Source organism: Archocentrus centrarchus, chromosome 17, assembly GCF_007364275.1.
Source record: "Archocentrus centrarchus isolate MPI-CPG fArcCen1 chromosome 17, fArcCen1, whole genome shotgun sequence".
Classification (NCBI taxonomy): Eukaryota; Metazoa; Chordata; class Actinopteri; order Cichliformes; family Cichlidae; genus Archocentrus; species Archocentrus centrarchus.
Window position 1 is genome coordinate 5,881,816 of NC_044362.1, and position 19,976 is coordinate 5,901,791.

Below are 19,976 nucleotides of genomic sequence, written 5' to 3' on the forward strand. Positions count from 1 at the left end.
GCGCTGCCGTGACTCTGGACTCCTCTGTAAGTCTCCTGCTTCTGTTTGCTGGAATATTCTGGGAAACGTTTTGATTGAGACATGGAGGAACTGGAGCATTTTCATTTCCTAAATTAAAGCGGAGTCCGTACAGTGGAGTTCAGTGACCCGGGGTTTTAGACGACTTTGGAGACTTTACGCATGCTGATCGCTCCTCATCAGCTGTGAGCATGGAGCAATTAGACTTTAAAGTTGACGATTTTAACTTGAAGTAATGACGGAGGCACTGAAGCACTACCATCGAGCTGATATTATATTTTATAGGGAACTCTTAATTTTTGGGGAGCATCTCAAGTGGCTTCACAATAGATAACCTAGAAGGGGAAAGTACTCTGTGACAGGCTGGACCAGAGGACCACTGATGTCAAGGAGCTGCAAAGTCATCTGAACGCTTACAAATACAGAAAGTATTTGTTAGTGAGTCAAATGGCAGATGAATATGAACAGTCCAGTGCGTCCGAATTTATTAAAGGTAAGTTAAGCATAAATCGCCTACAACATTAGCTATATGAATCCTGGGAGGTAAAGATAGGCTAATGTTGCTGATTAAAGTAGCTGCATATTGAGATTTAATTTGTAGCCTATAATATTTTAATTTGCTTTATGTAGGCTACTTGTGCTGTTACTAATAGGAACAGTGGAGACAGATAGAAATACAGGACACAGTATGGGTGCGAGCGGGTGGGATTTGAACCGGGGACTGAGGGTACTCAGGACTTTGGAGCTCCTGTTTTGTGAATAGGTTAAAAGTGACGTAGAACTGTAATCTGTACAATTCTAGGACTGACTGGTAACCACAGACTGACGATAACACACACTGAGTGTCTATAAAGAGAATCTAAATCAGGAGCAGAGCCTCACAGGGATCAGACTCACCTGTTGGCTCACTGGGCTGATCTGGCCTTTTAGACAGGGCTAAAACAATAGGAAGACATTGGAGATAAATATAACATTATTTCCAGTGTCCATTACAAATAAATACCCATTAACCTAATGAGAAATTGGGGGAAACATGTTTCTTATACAGAACTTCAGAAATAGGATTTTCATCAGTAAGCATGTAAATGATCGTGGAGCCGCAGGTTAATGACTCTTGACAGCACACTGAATTACTTTACCAGTTTACCTCCTTGGCCCTTGGCCTAGAGGAGGCTTTATAATACTATGGAGTGGGTGATTCCATTTTAAGCTGAATGAATGATATACCAATGGCTTTGGCTTAAGACTGGTAAACTGAATAATGGTCAGTTTCACAGCCTTTAAACAGCTTTTATTTGCTAGGAATCATGTTGATCAGCAGAAATTCACTGACCAAGAATGTGTTTTTTCTTGCAGTCATAACTGCAGAGCTTTCCTGAGAATAATCATGCTTTTGAGTTTTCTTAAGCAAAATAGTGAGATTGATCTGCCCACTCATGGTTATGTTAATACTATATTCAGCATGTTTAAATGCACTAAATTTGCTGAAATATTATAAAATGAGAGGCTAATATAGGGGTCAAGCTGTAGCCCAGTAACTCACTCACTGAGTGAAATTATTTTGTTAAAAAAAAAAAATTCTTACTAATAAATTGAAACGTTAAGAAAAGTTGTTGGTAGGTCCTGAAAAAAAGGGAATCTTTGTGTTGTTATCTGGTTTTGTAAGTGATTATATTTACTGAGTAGATAAGCTACAAAAAAAGTTTCAGTAGTTCAAGGATTACGTTTTGTTAAACCAAGCTAAGTAACCAACACCAATGTGTCATGTAAGGACAGGAGATTTGGGAACATGCTGCCTTGACACAGCAACAGTTGACCAGGGGACGTGACATATCTGCAATTGCATGATGTAACTGAGACAAAGAAATCAAAAAAATATTCTCAATGTAACTCAGCAGCTCGGTGTGATTGGAAAAAGAGGAGGTTGTTACTCTGTGTCCTTGACATGAAGCCAGGACTGTCTGTGAATCTGAACCCAAACCTTTCAATAATGCAGTGTTATCTGTGTGTGTGTGTGTGTGTCTGTGTGTGTGTGTCTGTCTGCTGTACGCCACAGACCGGCTATACTTTGCCACGCTGCGGGTCAAACCTAAGAACACAGCCAACACACACTTCTTCAGCACGGATGACGAGTTCTTATATGAGAGGTAAGCCTCAACAGGCTGCTTCAGCCAAGAACTTTATTCTAGTCTGATCCCTAATTATGACAGGTCATTTGCTATGTAGAATGTTATAGATACAGTAAGGTTAAAATATGCAGTTCATATGATCATGCATGTATATGTTGTGCTTATGTATATGTTAAAAATTAGCATATAATTGATTTGTGTTTTTAGATGTTTTAGTTTCACACTTTCTGCATCTTCAATAAACCTGTGGACAAGCTGACAAAGTCTTCAGAGTCTTCAAGTTAGAAAAGAGTTTAGCTGTCTTTCCAGAGCACATATATGGAGGACAGAGCATGCCAGCCTGACTGAATTTTCAATATTGACCAAAATAATCGTGATTATTTATCAGACCCAGGACATGCTGGAGAGATTATATCTCTCGGCTGGCCTGGGGTTCCCCTGGATGAGGTGAAGAAGGTAGCTGGAGGGAGGGAGGTCTGGGCTTCTCTGCTTAGGCTGCTGCAACTGCAACCCGGCCCCAGATGAGCGAAAGAAAATAGATAGGTGGATGATTGTGATTATGATTTTTTTTTTTTTTCCATAATTGAGCAGCCCCAGTCTCAAGGCACTTTATAATGTAAAGACCCTACAGTTTTAATCTTGGAAAAATGTTTGCTTAGACGCATTGATGAAGTGAATGCAATTTGACGGTCAAAGGTGAGGTTTTGACCATAACTCACTGCCACTACCGTATCATGAGTGGAAACACATGGATTTAAATTGCAACTTGCCTGTGTTAAAATGCAAGGTAGTGATTCTAGCGTAAACATGTTCTGCATATTGTTAAATGAAATGTGTGTCAGTGTTTGTCAGGTATCCTGTTTGAATAAAATGCTTTGAAGTCACTGAATGCATGTATGTGAACACCTTTACATGAGGAAAAACTGATTTCAGGAAAACAAAAGCTATTTTATTCATGTATTGGCTGTTGAGTCATTTTATCATGAAACATTACATTGGTCTATGAATACTGTCTTATTTTAGAATCGAGTTGAAGAAAACAAAGGAATGCCTGCATTAAATTTACCAGTTAAGCGTACCAGTGTTGTTGTGTACTAAGCACAGATTATAAGAAAAATGGAAGAATTTTCAAACAAATGCTGGATAGGTTTCAATTGTATAGAAATTTTCTTTTTATTGAAAAAAAAACGTGTGTGTGTATACATACATATATATATGCATGTATGTATATATGTATATATGTATGTATATATGTATGTATGTATGTATATATGTATATATGTATGTATATATATATGTATGTATGTATATATATATATATGTATGTATGTATATATATATGTATGTATATACACACACACTTATATATAAAATGAAGTTAATCTGAGGTCTTCAGTTTTTCAAGCCAATTAAATTAAATCCTATACAGTATCAGTCAAAAGTTTGGGCATACTTATGGGTGAGTGTGTCCAAACCTTTGACTGGTATTGTACCCCAACAATCAAATGATCCCCTATGAGCAAGCACAAGGCGACGGTGGGAAGGAAAAACTCCCTTTAACAGGAAGAAACCTCCAGCAGAACCAGGCTCAGGGAGGGGCGGTCATCTGCTGCGACCGGTTGGGGGGTCGGGGGTGGGGGGGTGAGGAAAAAGTAACACACACACATCTACTTTCACTTGTGTAATGCAAGCAGCATAAGGCTCTCTGGACTGTAGGTGGAAAACAGAGTTCCATTCTTTAAAAGGGACCTGGTCCATTTTCAAAGTTGCAGTAGAGCTCGAGGAGATTGTAGGTGCAGTCTGGAGGAAACACTGAGGCTGCCAAGACAGCTGCAGGAATTAGAAGGCTTGATGTGGCAAGACCCAAACCTAATTTAAATACGCGTTTGGCACAGTGAAACCAGGATCCACTATTCTGAACCATGTTAGGAGGCAGGTTTGCAACAGGATCCTCCGTTTTTTCAGATTCATCCATTTCACATGTCTCAGCCAATATCTTTTCCTCTTGGGTCAAATTAAGCAGATCCTTAAGATCTTCGATTATCTGACTTATAATTTCTCTGTCTTTGTTCAGATCATTTATCTCTTCCTGTTTATCTGCAATTACCCTCTTCTGTTTTTCTAATTCATCGTCTTTCTTCGTTATGTCATTTAAAGCCTTTGCCCGTTGGTTTTCAGAATCTCCTACAGCTCTACAAAGCTTTGCGATCTCTTTCCGTTGTTCTTCTCCCAGGCTTTCAACCTGGGCCAGCTCAGCAACAGCACAGTTTTTTTGATGCAGGAGGGAATCGGCCTTTTCCTGAAGCTCATGCAGTGCCGATTTCATTGTTTGAATCTCCGTCTGCATTTTGGCCTCCACAGATTCCACTGGGGCCTGTTTATCAGCTTCAGCTTTTTTCACCTGATCCTCAAACGTGAATATCTTTTGTTTCAAATCGTTTATCTCTTCCTGTTTATCTGCAATTACCCTCTTCTGTTTTTCTAATTCATCGTCTTTCTTCGTTATGTCATTTAAAGCCTTTGCCCGTTGGTTTTCAGAATCTCCTACAGCTCTACAAAGCTTTGCGATCTCTTTCCGTTGTTCTTCTCCCAGGCTTTCAACCTGGGCCAGCTCAGCAACAGCACAGTTTTTTTGATGCAGGAGGGAATCGGCCTTTTCCTGAAGCTCATGCAGTGCCGATTTCATTGTTTGAATCTCTGTCTGCATTTTGGCCTCCACAGATTCCACTGGGGCCTGTTTATCAGCTTCAGCTTTTTTCACCTGATCCTCAAGCGTGAATATCTTTTGTCTCAGATTTCCAATCTCCTCGTGTTTTTGCTCAGTCACACTTTGGAGATGGGCTAGTTCAGCAGTGAGACAATTGTTTTTTTGAGATAAGACTTTCTCATTTTCTTGGAGAGTGTGAACCTCTGCCAACAAATTTTCTTTCTCTGCTTCAGTTTTTCTTAACTGAGATTCAAGCAGAGTCACCTCATCCCTGGCATCACTCAGGTCCTCGGGCATCGTGTTGAACACTTTTTCATTCTGTTTTTCTGTCTGCAAAATATCCAGTGCTTCTTTCAGACTGTCAATCTCTTTTTGGTCTTTCTCTCTCTGTTTTTCCAGCTTGAGCACTTTAGTATTGAGCATTTCTCTGTGCTCATCTAAAATAAATGCCTCCATTTCCATCTTCAACAGATTAGCTTCAAAATTGGACTTGTGATGCATCAGTGCAGTATCTATTCTTTTGAGCTGATCTTGTAGGCTTTGGAATCTTGCCTTATAAAAATCATTTTGGGCCTTTACGTCCCTTAACTCCAACTGGAGATCACGAATTGTCTGAAGTTCCATAGGCTCAGTTATTTCACTCTCCACCGACATATACAGTCTGGCTGAGTCCTCTCTTATTTCTGGGAGAGATGTAGAAATGCTGACTTTCTCCTGTGACATTGGTTTAAATCTTACTGAAAAATCAAAAAAATGTTGGCTGAACGACTTCAGTGCCGTCTTTAATCACCTGATTTGCGAAAACACAAACCGGCACGTGTTGAATTTGGGGTATAAGACCTATAGTGAAGCCCCACGCTCTGATAGGCGGCGACGTTAATACACTTAAAAGGAACTCAGGTCAGCACTTTTTATTGCGGAGGAATCAAAGGCAGTTATTGCTACGATCAAAGGCAGCATTCTAGAACGTGTTTTAGCTCCGAGCATTCTACACATGGAAACATCCACAGACATCTATACTTAGACCCGGCATTGAGCGCTGACTCGTCACCGCCATATTGGAGGGGTCTTGTGCTGTAGGGAGTTGTTCGAACCATTTTACAGTCAAAACGGGATCACATGGGATTACCTTTCACAGGTAAGACTGAGGAATTGTTTTTGATTGTATTTGGCCATTCTAACATTTTGAAAACTAATTTTTTTTTTTTTTTGTGCCTAACAGTTTCCCAGTGTATATTTGTGCATATTTGAATGTGTGAATGAACGCATTAACTTAAATAACGCTTTAAGAAAGGCGCTTTATTAAGTTCAGTCCATTCACTTCTATTAGTTCACGGCGCAGCTTTGCCTCCTCCAATATGGCGGACACACAGTTACGTAACATCAGCGGGCCAACCCAGTCAACGAGGCGGTATATATGTCTATGGAAACAACAGCATATATGCTCCTTCACCTCCCCTCCTCCTGTTGCCTCCCTACAAACACACACACACACACACACACACACACACACATAAAAGGTGCTCCAGCGCGCGCTTTCGAGAACGCGCTCGATCGCGACTGTTTTCATCTGAATCGTGCTATCACCTGACAACAGGAAGCTAAAGATGGAGAGGCAAAAAAAGAAAGCTCTCCGGGGCACAAAATAGGAAACGGAAGAGGGAGAAGGACAAAAATGTTGTTGGGCTGAAAAACGCTTTTCAAAGTGGTTTAAAGACAGTCTGAAAGTTATGTCAGTGTATCAAGAGGAGGCTTGATGAAAATGAAAATTGATCGATGGGTGGAAAATAAAAGCCTGTAATAGAAGTCTTGTATTTTATAAGTCCATGAATAAGTGAGATCTGCACCCATGAACATAGTAAACCTTGAGACGGTGCGTTGTGTGTGTGTGCGCGCGCGCGTGTTTTTTTCTTTTTTGGGGGGGGGGGCATACCCCTCAGAAAGTATATAATGTTTCAAGTGTTTTTGGAAACATGTATAAGTTTAATGGACACTGATGAGTGTGGATGAAAATAAATGGACGAAGTGTTCAACCGGCAAGTGTGACTCAGACTTGGATTCATCAGACATTAGGTTGGCCCGGGTGCAGCACCTCAGTGGCTTAAAGCGTTGGCTCAGCAATATGACAATATAAGGGATTTACTTTTAAGTTTATTTGCTTTTTTCGATTTTTTTTTATTGAGCTGTTCTGCTTTAAGCAAATTTGTTAAAAGGTTTTCATTTTTTATGGTTTTATATTTTTTCTGACTGCACCTGCCACACATGGTGGTGAGGATGTGTGTGTGTGGATTATGTCCTGCTTTTATGTATTTACTTGGCCCAGCCTTTGGGATAAATCTGAGATATCCCACTGACTGCTCAAATTTTCCTAAAGATTTTTTTAAATTAAGTCCACCGGGATAATAAATTATGTATAAATAGGGCATTATGCTGGAAAATGCTCCATCCATCCATCCATTCTCTTCCTCTTATCTGGGTTTGGGTCATGGGGGCAGCAGCCTAAGCAGAGAAGCCCAGACTTCCCTCACCGGGCCACCTCTTTCAGCTCATCCGGGGAGAAAGTCATTCCCAAGACAACTGAGAGATATAATCTCTCCAGCGAGTCCTGGGTCTGCCCCGGGGTCTTCTCCCATTCGGACATGCCTGAAACACCTCACCCAGGAGGCATCCTAATCAGATGCCCAAACAACCTCAACACTGTAAACCCGGATAAGTTGAATCTACTTTAAAAAAAACCAAGGTAACTCGTTGCTTTAATTTTTTTAAGTAATGAGCATCAGTTGAATAAGTGCAGTGGAGTATGTTCAATGTACTTGAGGTCCTTTTGGAATGGAATGAAAGATTTAAGTTGAATGTACTAATGTCAGAGTTTCAGTAACTGAAGATATTTAGTTTAAGCAATCATTCACCACCCATTTATTTAACTCAGCTTGTTAAGTAAGCACTACTCCATTACCAATTGAACTAAATTGTATGCTCTAATTGACCAAACTTATCTGTTATAGTTCGGACAAATTAAAATACGTCCTTTAATCAATCATCACATATATTGATTAAAGGACACCCCCTCAGATTATTAGATAGTTATTCTAGCTGTGAGGTAACACTGCTAACCACCGCGCCACCTTGCTGCTGCTCATTAATCCTGTCTGTTAAAACCGGTATCAAGTAGATTTTTAGCGTGTGCAAAACCTGATGATATTACGTTGTTTGAACTCAAACACATAATTACAATAAGATAGACCATCAAAAAGTACAGTCTGCTCAGAATTAATAAGTAATGTTGCGAAACCACAGATATTTAAGTAATATAAACTCAGTTTATTTCAGTAGGAGCTGTTGATTGGACTTAAAAACACAATTACAATAAAAAAGGACATGAAACAGTTCAGCATTAACAAGTAATGTTCACATACTAGGCAATTTTAAGTAATATGAACTCAATATTTTTAAGTCAAATCAAAATCTGGGTTTACAGTGAACTGGCTCCTTTCCTTTTGATGTGGAGGAGCAGCGTCTCTAGTCGAATGACTGAGCTCCTCACCCTACCTCTAAGGGAGAGGCCAGCCACCTTTCGAAGGAAACTCATTTCCATTGCTTGTATCCAAGACTTCATTCTTTCAGTCACTACCCAAAGCTCGTGACCATAGGTGAGGGCAGGAATGTAGACTGACTGCTTTTATGCCTAGCTCTCTCTTCACCACAACAGACCAGTACAGCATCTGTGGTGATGCAACACCACCCTAATCCCTCTGTCAATCTCTCGCTCCACTCTCCCCTCACTCGTGAACAAGACTCTTGAGATACACCGAGGGGCAGGTTGTATGTCAGGTCAAGTCATTTTATTTATATTGCACATTTAAACACAACAGATGTTAACTAATGCATCTTTGGAGTGACTGGGTAACTGTGGCTGATGTTGAAAGAGCATACTGTCTGTAGGTGAGTCTTGCCTGGTGTGTGGATTCTGACAGTTCCCTCAGCTCAGTCCTGCTTTTTAAAATATCATTTAAAATATCATTCATCACTGCCTGACAGTTATATGTGTAACAAACACATAAACATAAAATGTAATGTATGCCATTGTCATTATATAATTATTATTGTTTTATCAGCCCTTATCAGCTATGATATAATATAGAAGACGGTATCAAATTCAGGGAGGCATGGTAGTGCAGTGGTTAGCACTGTCACCCTGACAGCACTTAAGAAAATGGATGGCTAAATAATTAATAAACAAAAAATAAATTATAGCAATTTCTAATATTTAGCTGTCATTATTATAATTTAATTGCTAGTTAATATAAGAAAACTGTTTACTAAAGTTTAAAGTAGTAATAAAGTTATAGATGGAGATTTGTGCTGATATTTTGGTGAGTGAAATTTTTAAGTGTATACTGTTAATTATATGACAGAAAATGAAATGTGAAGAGTAGTTTAACAAAATACTTTCCATAGCAAGTAAAAGAGAAGTAATACATTACTTTCTATAACAGCAACAAGCATAAAAATATACATTACTTTGTTATGAGAGATGAACTTTTCCTGAAATACTGCTCTACTTGAGCGCTCACTTAATCTAACATCTTCACGCACACATTCATACAGCATTTTTTTTTCTACCTAACATTCTCACGCATTCGGATGAAAGCATCGAGAGCAACTCGAGGTTCAGTGTCTTAAGTGAGGTTACTTTGGCATGCAGACTGGCGCAGACAGGGATCGAACCACCAACCTTCACAATTAGTACCCTGCTCTGCCTCCTGAGCTACGGGGACCTCATTTCACATCTTGTGTCCATTAGATTCATTCAGGATTTCTTTTATTTTTGTATGTAACGACCTGTTAATTTCCAGTTTGGATTCATCAAGTGAAACAAAGCTGTGAGGTTCCTAGAACTGTCTTGCTGCAAACAACCAATTTGGCAGCAGCCAAAGCATTCATTCAAGCCAGTGGGTGAGTTCCCAGTGGCTATGCAGCATATATGTTGTTTATACTGTGTATAGTCTATTTATTCTCAAACCCTCCAAAATTTGAATATGTGTACTCAGGGATGGGGCTTCTGGGCAGGCTGGGAGGACGGGCCTAGAGGGGGCTCGGATGGGAACATGTTTGTGAACATGTGAGCCGCTGTGCCAGTTTTACCAAACTTAAAAGCTACTGATACAGGCGCTGAGTTGAAATAGATGAAGTGGGTGTCCAAATGATCCAATCGCTATCCGTGGTGCTGAACTGCTTTGAATTTGTGTTGTTTTATCATTAGTTACCATGTAGCCTAATGTTTTTGTTGTTCTCTTGGTGTGTTATATTTCATGTCCGTTTGATGGACTTCAAAATGACATAGTTGTGGTGCTGAAGCTTGTAAGCCCCGCTGTTGCAGGCATGCGTATGTTGTAAAAGGATTTTATGATGAGCTTTATTATTTGGGTATAAAGGGCCCGGTCATTTGCCCCGCCCCCCCTGCCCGGCTCTGATTTGTTCTGCTACAGTACTTCATGTACTCAAAGGTAAAACTTAAATTATTAACTAAGAGGAATCAACCCCAACATCAAAACCACATGCCCAATGTATGGCAGTGCCACCAAAGCACCCCTGACCTCTCGGAGTGTCCTGTGGTAGTTTAGAGGCTGGGTTAGTACCTTAAAGTCTTTGTTGTGCTGCATTAGCTGTTGCTGCGCAGCTATGCAGAGTGCATTGTCAAGGGGACGTCACTGCTGTCAGGGAATTCTTCTGCTATGGCAGTTGTGCTTGGTCTGCAACAGCTACACGAGCTGCAGCTTGTGGGTGGTAAGAGCCAGATAAGACAATGGTCAGTGTTATTAATGTCACCTGTCAGTGATGTTTAGCTTGTAGCTGATCTGTGTGTATTGTTATGTAATGGAAATGTAAGTATATTTGACATTTCTTTCACTATGTGTTGCAGTTTTTATGCAGACTTTGGGCCCCTCAACCTGGCCATGCTGTACAGATACTGCTGCAAACTCAACAAAAAGCTCAAGGTAATGCAGACTGAGGGCTGTACGCTCCACTCAGGACAGCACTCATTGCTGAGTATGCTGTTTAGAGATATAATGTGGAAGAGACTTTACACACTTTCTTTGTAAGGTCTTTGCTCTGATGCTTGTTCTGCACTGCTCTGACAGTGGATGCCGTTTTAGATTTTATGAATACACATGTACTGTTTTCACTGATTATTGGTTATTGTTATTATTTTTGTTTCTAGTCATTCACAATGTCTAGAAAGAGACTGGTCCACTACACCAGTTATGACCAGAAGAAGAGAGCCAATGCTGCTGTTCTCATCGGTGCCTATGCTGTAAGTATCGCTTCAGTGACCTGTCTGCCTATCTGTCCATAATTAGTTATGCAGTTTAACCTCTGCCCCCCCCCAGGTGATCTATTTGAAAAGAAGCCCAGAAGATGCCTACAGGACTCTGATCTCAGGAAGCAACACAGTCTACATGCCATTTAGGTACAGGCTGATGCTTTCTACTAAACATGCTAGCACTGCATGCTTTGGCTATTTTCTTTACATTTAATCAGAATATCAACACCATTCTTCTTTATCTGTTAAATCTAGTTAGCTTAGCTTAGCAGAAAGACTGGAAGCAGGAGGAAACATATTTGCGTTAAGACGTTTTGAAAGTCGATGGAAAGATCTCGCTCCCAGTGCTTCATGCTTGCTTCCAGTTTTTATCCTAAGCTTAGCTAAGCTAAACAGGTGCTGTTTAGTCTTTCTACAAATATCTTAGCAAGATGGCTAAGATAAATTGCACACTTACCAATATTCCAGCTTTGTTTTCATTGTTATTTATGATGCAAATCTAAACACACAACTATGTGTAAAGTAGAGACTTGATATATATTCAAAAATCATATCCTCTGGGCGTGGATGCCAGTTGAAGAGACTTTTAATTAGAATGAAAAATAGCCATTTGTGTGTGTGTGTGTGTGTGTGTGTGTGTGTGTGTGTGTGTGTGTGTGTGTGTGTGTGTGTGTGTGTGTGTGTGTGTGTGTGTGTGTGTGTGTGTGTGTACCCCACAGAGATGCAGCAGTGGGGGAGTGCTCGTTCAACCTCACCGTTCTAGACTGCTTACAAGGAATCCGCAAGGTAAACAGCATTACTTCAGTAAATGAACATTTGTTAATTTCAGTCATAAACTAACCTCATTATTTGAAACTTTTGTCAAGTTTAATGTGAGGATCCACCATTGGAACAGTATGTATATGATAGAAAATCATAGTCAGTTAAGGCAACGTATTAAATTCCTCTCTGCTCCCTTTTCATCACCAGCAATTCAATGCAATTCAGCTTTATTTATATAGTTCAGAACAACAGTTGCCTCAAAGTAAAGGCTGTACAATATTAGAAAGACACCACAACAATCACACAACACCTTCTGAGCAAGAACTTGGTGACAGTGGGAAGGAAAAACTCCCTTTTAACAAGAAAAAACCTCCAGCAGAACCAGGCTCAGGGAGGAGTATCCCAAACTGTTCATGGACCTGTCCAGCATGAGGTTTGGAGTATTTGGCAGTTACGGAGAGCAGAAAAGGATGCATGGGTCGGCAACCTGTAATCCGGGAAGAGCCATTTGAACCCAGTTTCCACGGAAAACAAAACAGTGAGAGCTGCAAATACTAGCGGAAGCCGGTGGCGGCTACCGCGAGTGACGCATATATTGAGAAACGTAAATAAATAAATAGATAAATAAAATGATTTTATTTTAATATTTCAAGATCACAATAATGTTCAAATTTAAAACTACAACAAAAACCGAACTGACAAAAATAAAATGCACTTCAGTTGGATACTTATAATTTACTTCCGCGAGCTGCACAGAGCCGCAGATTAAGCCTGAATGAGCTGCATGCGGCTCCGGAGCCGCGGGTTGCCGACCCCTGCCCTAGAGAGAAGGCAAATCCTCTCACCAAAATATGTGGAAAAGGATCTGTGAAATGGATCAGAGGGCCCACTTGTTTTTGTGAAGTGGATCGACACATGGGAGGTGTTGGTGTGCTCCACCACCCATTGTGCATTTTTCAGAAAGGTGAAGGATGGAGATGAATGCTGGGCTATTAGAGGCATTCCCTGTCCCACACCAAAAATGTGGGTGGGGTTGATCTTTCAGATCAGCTCATTCAATACTAATCCACCCACAGCAAAACTGCTCGCTCATACAGATGCACTTAGCAGTGCCAAGCAGATGCAGCCCATGCCACACAAAGCCCTCATGGTGGAGCAGTTGTGTCAGCTTTGTGGCTGGAGAAGGTAGGCATGGAGGCTGAGAAGTGTCCTCCTTCTTGAAAAGTGGTACCACCACTCTGGTCGGCCAATCCAGAGGGATTGTCCCTAACTTCCATGTGATGTCGCAGAGACATGTCAACCAAGACAGCCCTACAAACATCCAGAGCCTTTAGGACCCCAGGGTAAACATCATCCACCCCACAGGCCCGGCCACCGGAGAGCTTTTTAACTACTTCATCGATGAGTGAGTTATCCCCCTTGCCCTCAGACTATGTCCTCTACAGAAGGTATGTCAGTGAGATTGAGGAGATCCTTCAAGTATTCTTTCCTCAACTTGATGGATGGGAGACCGAGTGGGAATACCAGGTCCTGTAGGTGGTTGCGGCTCTTGCTGAGTTGCCTGGAAGTTTGCCAGAACTGCCTCAAGGCCAACTGAAAGTCTTTCTCCGTGGTCTTCTTCAAACTCTTCCCACACCCAGGTTTTTGCTCCAGCTACTACTAGAACTGCACCCCACTTGGCCTGTTGGTACCTGTCAGGTGCCTTCAGAGTCTCACAAGCCAACCAAGCTCGATAGGACTTCTTCTTCAGCTTGATGACTCCCTTCACCTCTGGTATCAACCAGCTGATTTGGGAGTTACCACCAGCAACCTTGTGGCCACAGTCTTGAGGCAACTGTTTGTTGGGATCTGGCACTATATAAAAAAATAAAGAAGAAATTGAATATCTCTGTACTTTAGCTTTGACTGTCTAATTGTGGAGCATGGTCTGCTCAGACTCAGTGTCCCTGTCCTCCTTTGGGATGCTGTCAAAGCTCTGCCAGAAGGGGGAACTGAAGATCTAAGATCACACTGTCATCACCCACGTGAGTGTTGAAGTCCCCCTAGCAGGACAATGGAGTCCCCAGTAGGGGCACCCTCAAACACCCTATCCTGGGACTCCAAGAAGACTGTTTACTCTGAAATAGCATTTGGCACACAAGCGCAAATGACAAGTGAGGCCCCATTCCCTGACTCGAATGTGCAGAGGAGCAATCCTCTCATCCACTGGGGAAAATCCCAGTGTGCAGACAAAGACCCAAGAGGATGACAGTATACCCACCCTTGTCTGCTGCCTCTCACCGAGGGCAACTCCCGAGCTTAATGGAGCGTGAGGCGACTGTTTGCTGTGATTTGGTGCTATATAATCAAACTGAATTGATATAGAGTCCAGCACTTCTCCAGGAGACTGGTTCCAGAAGATTAAGCTGTGCGTTGAGGCGAGCATGACCATATCTAAGTGGTACTTCTTGACCTCAAGCACTAGCTCAGACTCCTTCCCCACAACAGGTGACACTCCATGTTCCTAAAGACACATTCATTAACCAGGATTGGGCTACCAGAACCTAAACCCCTGACCGCTGCCCAGTCCACAAACTACCACACCCCTCCAGCCCCTCCTTCGAGTGGTGGGCCAGCAGGAGAACAGGCTCATGTCTTGCTTTAGCCATTTCGTTTCTGTCATAGGGGTCATTACTAATTATTGCATTTGATTGCTTCTTTATTATTATATTTTGTTGAAAACTTATGCTGTCTACATTTGTTGTTCACATTTCCTTCTATAAAAAATATATACATATAAAAAAAATAGTGAACCGGCTGCTGCCACTTTATTTTAAAAAGGTGATCGTCTCTGCTCTTCTCTTCTGCAGGCATTACAGCATGGGTTCCTGGATTTTGAAAGCTTCAGTGCAGAGGAATATGAACATTATGAGGTAGCAGCAGAGTGCTCACCTTAGTTGGCTTAGCCTGTTAAAGAGCTGTCAGATATTACATTATTAAAAGCAAGATCATTTTGCAGTAGTATTCTTCTGAAAACAAACTGTAGGGTATTTATTAAATTAGGTATGAACCTAACCATTTTTTTCCACTTCCTGGAGTAAGAGCCTACTGCTAGCTTGATTCATAAGCTTAGTAAATACTTTTCTGATGAGTCTATGGTCCCACTCGCTTACTAGCTTCAAATCTTATTGAACACAACACAGTGTTCAGTCTGTACATTATGATCCCATGTATGCAGAAGCTTAGTAGTTTTCCCAAGGGGACACATGAAAAAATGAAACTCCATACAAAGTGCTACTGCTGTTTTGCTTGTAGTTCAGTTACTTCAAATGCAGTTTTTGTGTTGTTTTTTTTTCTTCTTCACTGAGAGAAATCTACTCTGTTTTGGGGTTCAACAAGTACATTAAAGTCAGGTTCAGAGTCTGAGGTGGAAATGAGAAGGGCAGTGGACAGGTGATCATCACTGAGAGAGCATCTGTATCTGTTAAACTTCACCACTGAGAATGTTTGTTCACATATGAAGGGAGATCCAGCAGCTTCTGAGCGTGTGTCCTTATGTGTGTCCTCTTTGAGAGAAGAATAAGCATCAAGCGGTGATGCTGTGAACTATTTTAGTTACAACATCAACAACAAAATAAATAAACAGACATGAACAAAGTGCTACAAGATCCTGTGAACACCACCGTTTCCTCAGCTGAGGCCTTTGTGCAGTATGGCAGCATAGAGTGAGATACCAGACTGTAAGTCTTCATTACTGCAGCAGTGGTTGTGTTAAGGTTGTATTTTGGGGCCAGTAGTGATTATTGTAATGTTATAAAGTGATACCCATCCCTGACCTCTATCATTGTGTCTGATTCCTTTCTTTTTATGTTTTTAGCGAGTTGAAAACGGAGATCTGAACTGGATCATCCCGGGAAAAATTCTGGCATTCAGCAGCCCTCATGCTCGCAGTAAGATCGAAAATGGTGAGTCCGATTTCCAAGCCAGAGACTTCTCAAGTTTTCGACAAAGAGTTTCTGTGATTCAGACGTTCATAGTTATGTTTCATGGGCCTTCTGCATTAATTAGGATTACGTTATTGCTCCATTGCTTTGCTACATCCATAAAATGTTTAGCACTCACCTCAGCGTGACATTCTTGTTTTAAAACCATGCCACCCTAAGTATACCCAGGCTTATCCAGGCTTTGAAGCTAAGCAGGGATGAGCCTGGTTACCTCTTGGATGGGTAACCACCTGGAAATGCCAGGTATAAGAAGCTTAGGTGGCATAGTGATACAGTGGTTAGCATGGTTGTGTCACAGCAAGAAGGCTCTGGGTTAAGACCTTCTGATAGGGTGGGGCCTTTTTGGTGTGTGGAATCTGCTTGGATTCCTTTCAGGGACTCTTTGTTTCCTCTCACAGTCCAAAGACATGCATGTTAGGTTAAGTGGTGATTCTAAAGTGGATGGTGGATGGAGGAGGTGGATTATGTCACCAACCTTCCCCCGCTTACAGTGCTGTCCTGAGCTCCCTTCCCAGACGTCTCAACCCCCATTCACACCTTTGTTCCAGTGACCTCAATAGGCCACATGAAACAATAGAGCAAAGTCCTAAATTGGTTTAAACTGAAACCACTGATTGAAATGACCCACGCCTCCCTTCACACCTGGGCACATGTGTTTACACACATGATCAATAGAGGGTCATAACCACCTCCAGGGGACTACGCCCACAGGGGTTTAAATACCTGGGTCTCTCCACCATTTGGTTGAGAACTGAAGAAGCCTTTCGGATGAGAGGTGAAACGTCTTCAAGAAACAAAAAGAAGTCCAGTCGCCTTTTTTCAAGCTCCAGAGACTACTATGACCTGGATGACTGAGAACCTACACAGACATATCTTCTAAAGTGGATGTAGATGTGGATGTAAAGTAGCTTAAGGGCACAGAATAATAAAAAAAAAAGTAAATGTGTAATTTTATTAAAAATTTCCTTCCTGATGTAAATCCCTAGACCTTCAGTTTCTGGAAGAGGAAAGCAGCAGGCACGCCACTCCCAATCAAAGACCACACTATAGAGTCAGATGAAAGCACCAGGTCACCAGGGGTGAACATCGTAGCAGTGGCATGTGGTGAATTTACAGAAAGGAAAGCAGAGATGACACTGGTGATAACTTTGATTATGGTAGGTTTTAAATAAGGTCTTTTTTTAGATTTCACTCGCCCTGACAGAAGACCACTCTCTCATCCCTCTCTCATCACGAGGGCACAGCAGTGCCTGCGCTTCCTGAAACAGTTGAGAAGAGCAAACCTACACCATCTTCACCACTTTCTAAAGGCACTGTAGATAGCATTTTGACCAGCAGCATCTCTTCACCCACGCTCCAGACACAACGCTCATGTTTACCCTTCTGCCCTCTAACAAACTCTAGTTTAATTTGCTGGAGGGTTTTCTGCCTAACACTGTCATGTGTGATGTGTTACCAACATTAGCACATCTTGGTGTAATAGAGCCACCAATAATGGCATGGTGGCACATGGTGATGCACTGGCAGCACCAGCTGGAACACTGTTTACTTTCAAACTCAACATTCACCCTTTCTAGCCTAAACTGCTATTGGTCAGTTCTTCCTGATTCTGTCTCCAGGTTATCCCCTTCACACACCTGAGGCATACTTTTCATACTTTTGCCAAAATGCCGTGACAACCGTGGTTCGTCTGAACAGGAAGTTATATGATGGCAGGCGGTTTGAGGATGCAGGATTTGAGCACCATGACCTCTTCTTCCTTGATGGGACCACACCCTCTGACCTCATCGTCAGACGCTTTCTGCATGTGTGTGAAAGTACAGATGGGGCAGTGGCAGTGCACTGTAAAGGTGGGACCGGAATTGTTTGTGTATTTTTAAAATTTTACTTATATTTTAACTCATTCTGTTGCAGCCCAACAAACATGACACGCTTCCTTAAAGACACCTGATGCTTTTTGTCTCTCTAAACACTCCTTCTGTTCATAGCTGGATTAGGCCGCACAGGCACTCTGATTGGCTGCTATCTGATGAAGCACTTCCGGTTTACTGCAGCTGAGGCGATTGCTTGGATCAGAATCTGCCGACCAGGATCCATCATCGGTCCCCAGCAAAACTTCTTAGAGGAGTGAGTTTCAGTCTCAGTCGTGACTGCCTAAACCAAACTATCCAACTTCCATGATAGGCACTGATTGGATCTTTTGGAGACAAGTATTAACCTTAAGGGTCGTTCATGAAAGTACAAGAGTAGTGATTCCGAAATGGTGTGCTGAGATCCACTGGTGCACTGTGAGGCAAGTGCATGTCTGCCACAGGGTTTTGTGACCATATCCTGAAGAATCCTTCAGTCAGAGGGAACACTAATCCATTTCTGCACATGCTGAATGATTTGAATTATAAGCATGCAAAACATCAAAGGTCCTGTTTGATCGCAAGGATGTTAATAAGGGGGAATGGATAGCTTCTGTGGCACAAACGTCAACTAACCAGCAATGCAGCCAACCCTACACACACACACACACACACACATGTATATAGAGTAGATCTGACAAATTTAGAATAACTCAGGACTTGTCCTTTAATTTTCAATTGTTAGGAATAGACAAAGTAACATTAGCAGCTTTTTTAAATTGAAATATCGCACCACCTTTTTTTAGTTCCCAAATGATACTTTATAACAAATACATGCAAATCCAGTCGTTCCCATCATCCTCAGCTGTGCTTTGAGTTTAGTCCTAACTGGACTTTGTTAGCATTCTTAAGATAAGATAAGATTGCCTTTATTAGTCCCGCAGTTTAGAATAATAATTCACATTATTACAGCAGCAAAAGGAATAGAGCAGGTACAAATAGATAACCTATAACAATAGTACTACACAATAAAAGAAAAATGCACGCTATAAATAAATAAAATGCTGCGACTTTTTCCCCTCCTGGGTTCTTGCTCTTTTTTGTGGTCAGTTTTTCTTTTCAGGTTTTTCACTTCTTTGTTCATCCCCTCACATCCATATCGATAGTTTTAGCAATCTCCCTCCAGAAATCCCCGGAGGATTTATGCTTCAGCGGGAAATCGTAACCAGAGACCCCACTGAACCCTACGACACAACCTAACATGCACCTGATGAGAAATGTAACTACATGTCGAATCGACGCAGCCCACGATGATTGTGATTGGCCCGTTCAGCACTGTCAGTTCCTCCTGTGCTGGTTACTTTTTCACCACAGTTTTTGAATTTATCAGTGAGAGAGTAACAATCATCATCTCAGTATAAGGAATAATAATCACAGCATCAATATAAGGACTCACAAATGTAAGTTTCTGGAGGGAGACTGCCCTTGACCACAGGCTACATCCACATTTGGAGAGGGTGGAAATGTGTACGTTACTATCACAATAAAATTCCCTCAGTGGGTATTTTATTGTTTACTAATGTTTACTTACACCCCAAACTGGGATGTTGAACATTATAGCTGCTAAACATTATGACGGCACTGTCCGCGTGAGCATGTGACAGTTGTTCTCTGTTTATGTGCAGGAAGCAGCACAGTTTATGGGTTCAGGGTGACGTGCATCGCTCCAAACAGAAGCTGGTCCAGCAGAGACTGAGTCGGCAACAGCAGCTGCAGCAGCAGCGTCGGCAGCAACAGCAGTTTCACAGCTCTGACTCTGTGGAGGGAGGGAAACAGGAGGCAATGTCCTGCCTGCTTTCCAGCATGGATGACCTGTCAATCAACACCACCCTCTGCAAGTCATACAGCTTGGATGAGGTCAGGAGTGGGAGTTCAGAGAAGCTCCATTAGCTTTGTTAAAATGATTACTGCGCAATTCAAACTATAAGCAGACAGCTGATTTTTATTTACACTGTGAACCCAGCAACAAACCTGTGTTCTCTCTGTCTTCCCTGTGTGCAGGACAACTGCAAGGACACCAGTCTGACACAGGGAGACAAACTGAGAGCGCTGAAGGGAATACGGCCGCCTAGATCAGTGTCGTCCTCCTCAAGGTAGCGCCCTGTTTAACTTTATGGTGAATGGTTATTATGGTCAAAGAAA

At 41.8% G+C, this 19,976-nt stretch overlaps 1 protein-coding gene across 1 annotated transcript in view; it reads left to right on the forward strand.

Annotated features, from left to right (window-relative positions):
* Window positions 1-19,976, forward strand: part of LOC115795203 (dual specificity protein phosphatase CDC14AB-like) — a 23,084-nt gene continuing 3,108 nt past the window's right edge. The window contains exons 1-12 of the mRNA XM_030751019.1: window positions 1-511; window positions 2,075-2,165; window positions 10,778-10,853; window positions 11,078-11,170; window positions 11,247-11,326; window positions 11,899-11,965; window positions 14,791-14,853; window positions 15,798-15,885; window positions 17,544-17,774; window positions 17,913-18,051; window positions 19,460-19,691; window positions 19,836-19,927. Of these exons, the coding sequence (XP_030606879.1) occupies window positions 466-511; window positions 2,075-2,165; window positions 10,778-10,853; window positions 11,078-11,170; window positions 11,247-11,326; window positions 11,899-11,965; window positions 14,791-14,853; window positions 15,798-15,885; window positions 17,544-17,774; window positions 17,913-18,051; window positions 19,460-19,691; window positions 19,836-19,927 (1,298 nt within the window). The 5' untranslated portion in view covers window positions 1-465. The remainder of the gene's footprint in view (window positions 512-2,074; window positions 2,166-10,777; window positions 10,854-11,077; window positions 11,171-11,246; window positions 11,327-11,898; window positions 11,966-14,790; window positions 14,854-15,797; window positions 15,886-17,543; window positions 17,775-17,912; window positions 18,052-19,459; window positions 19,692-19,835; window positions 19,928-19,976) is intronic.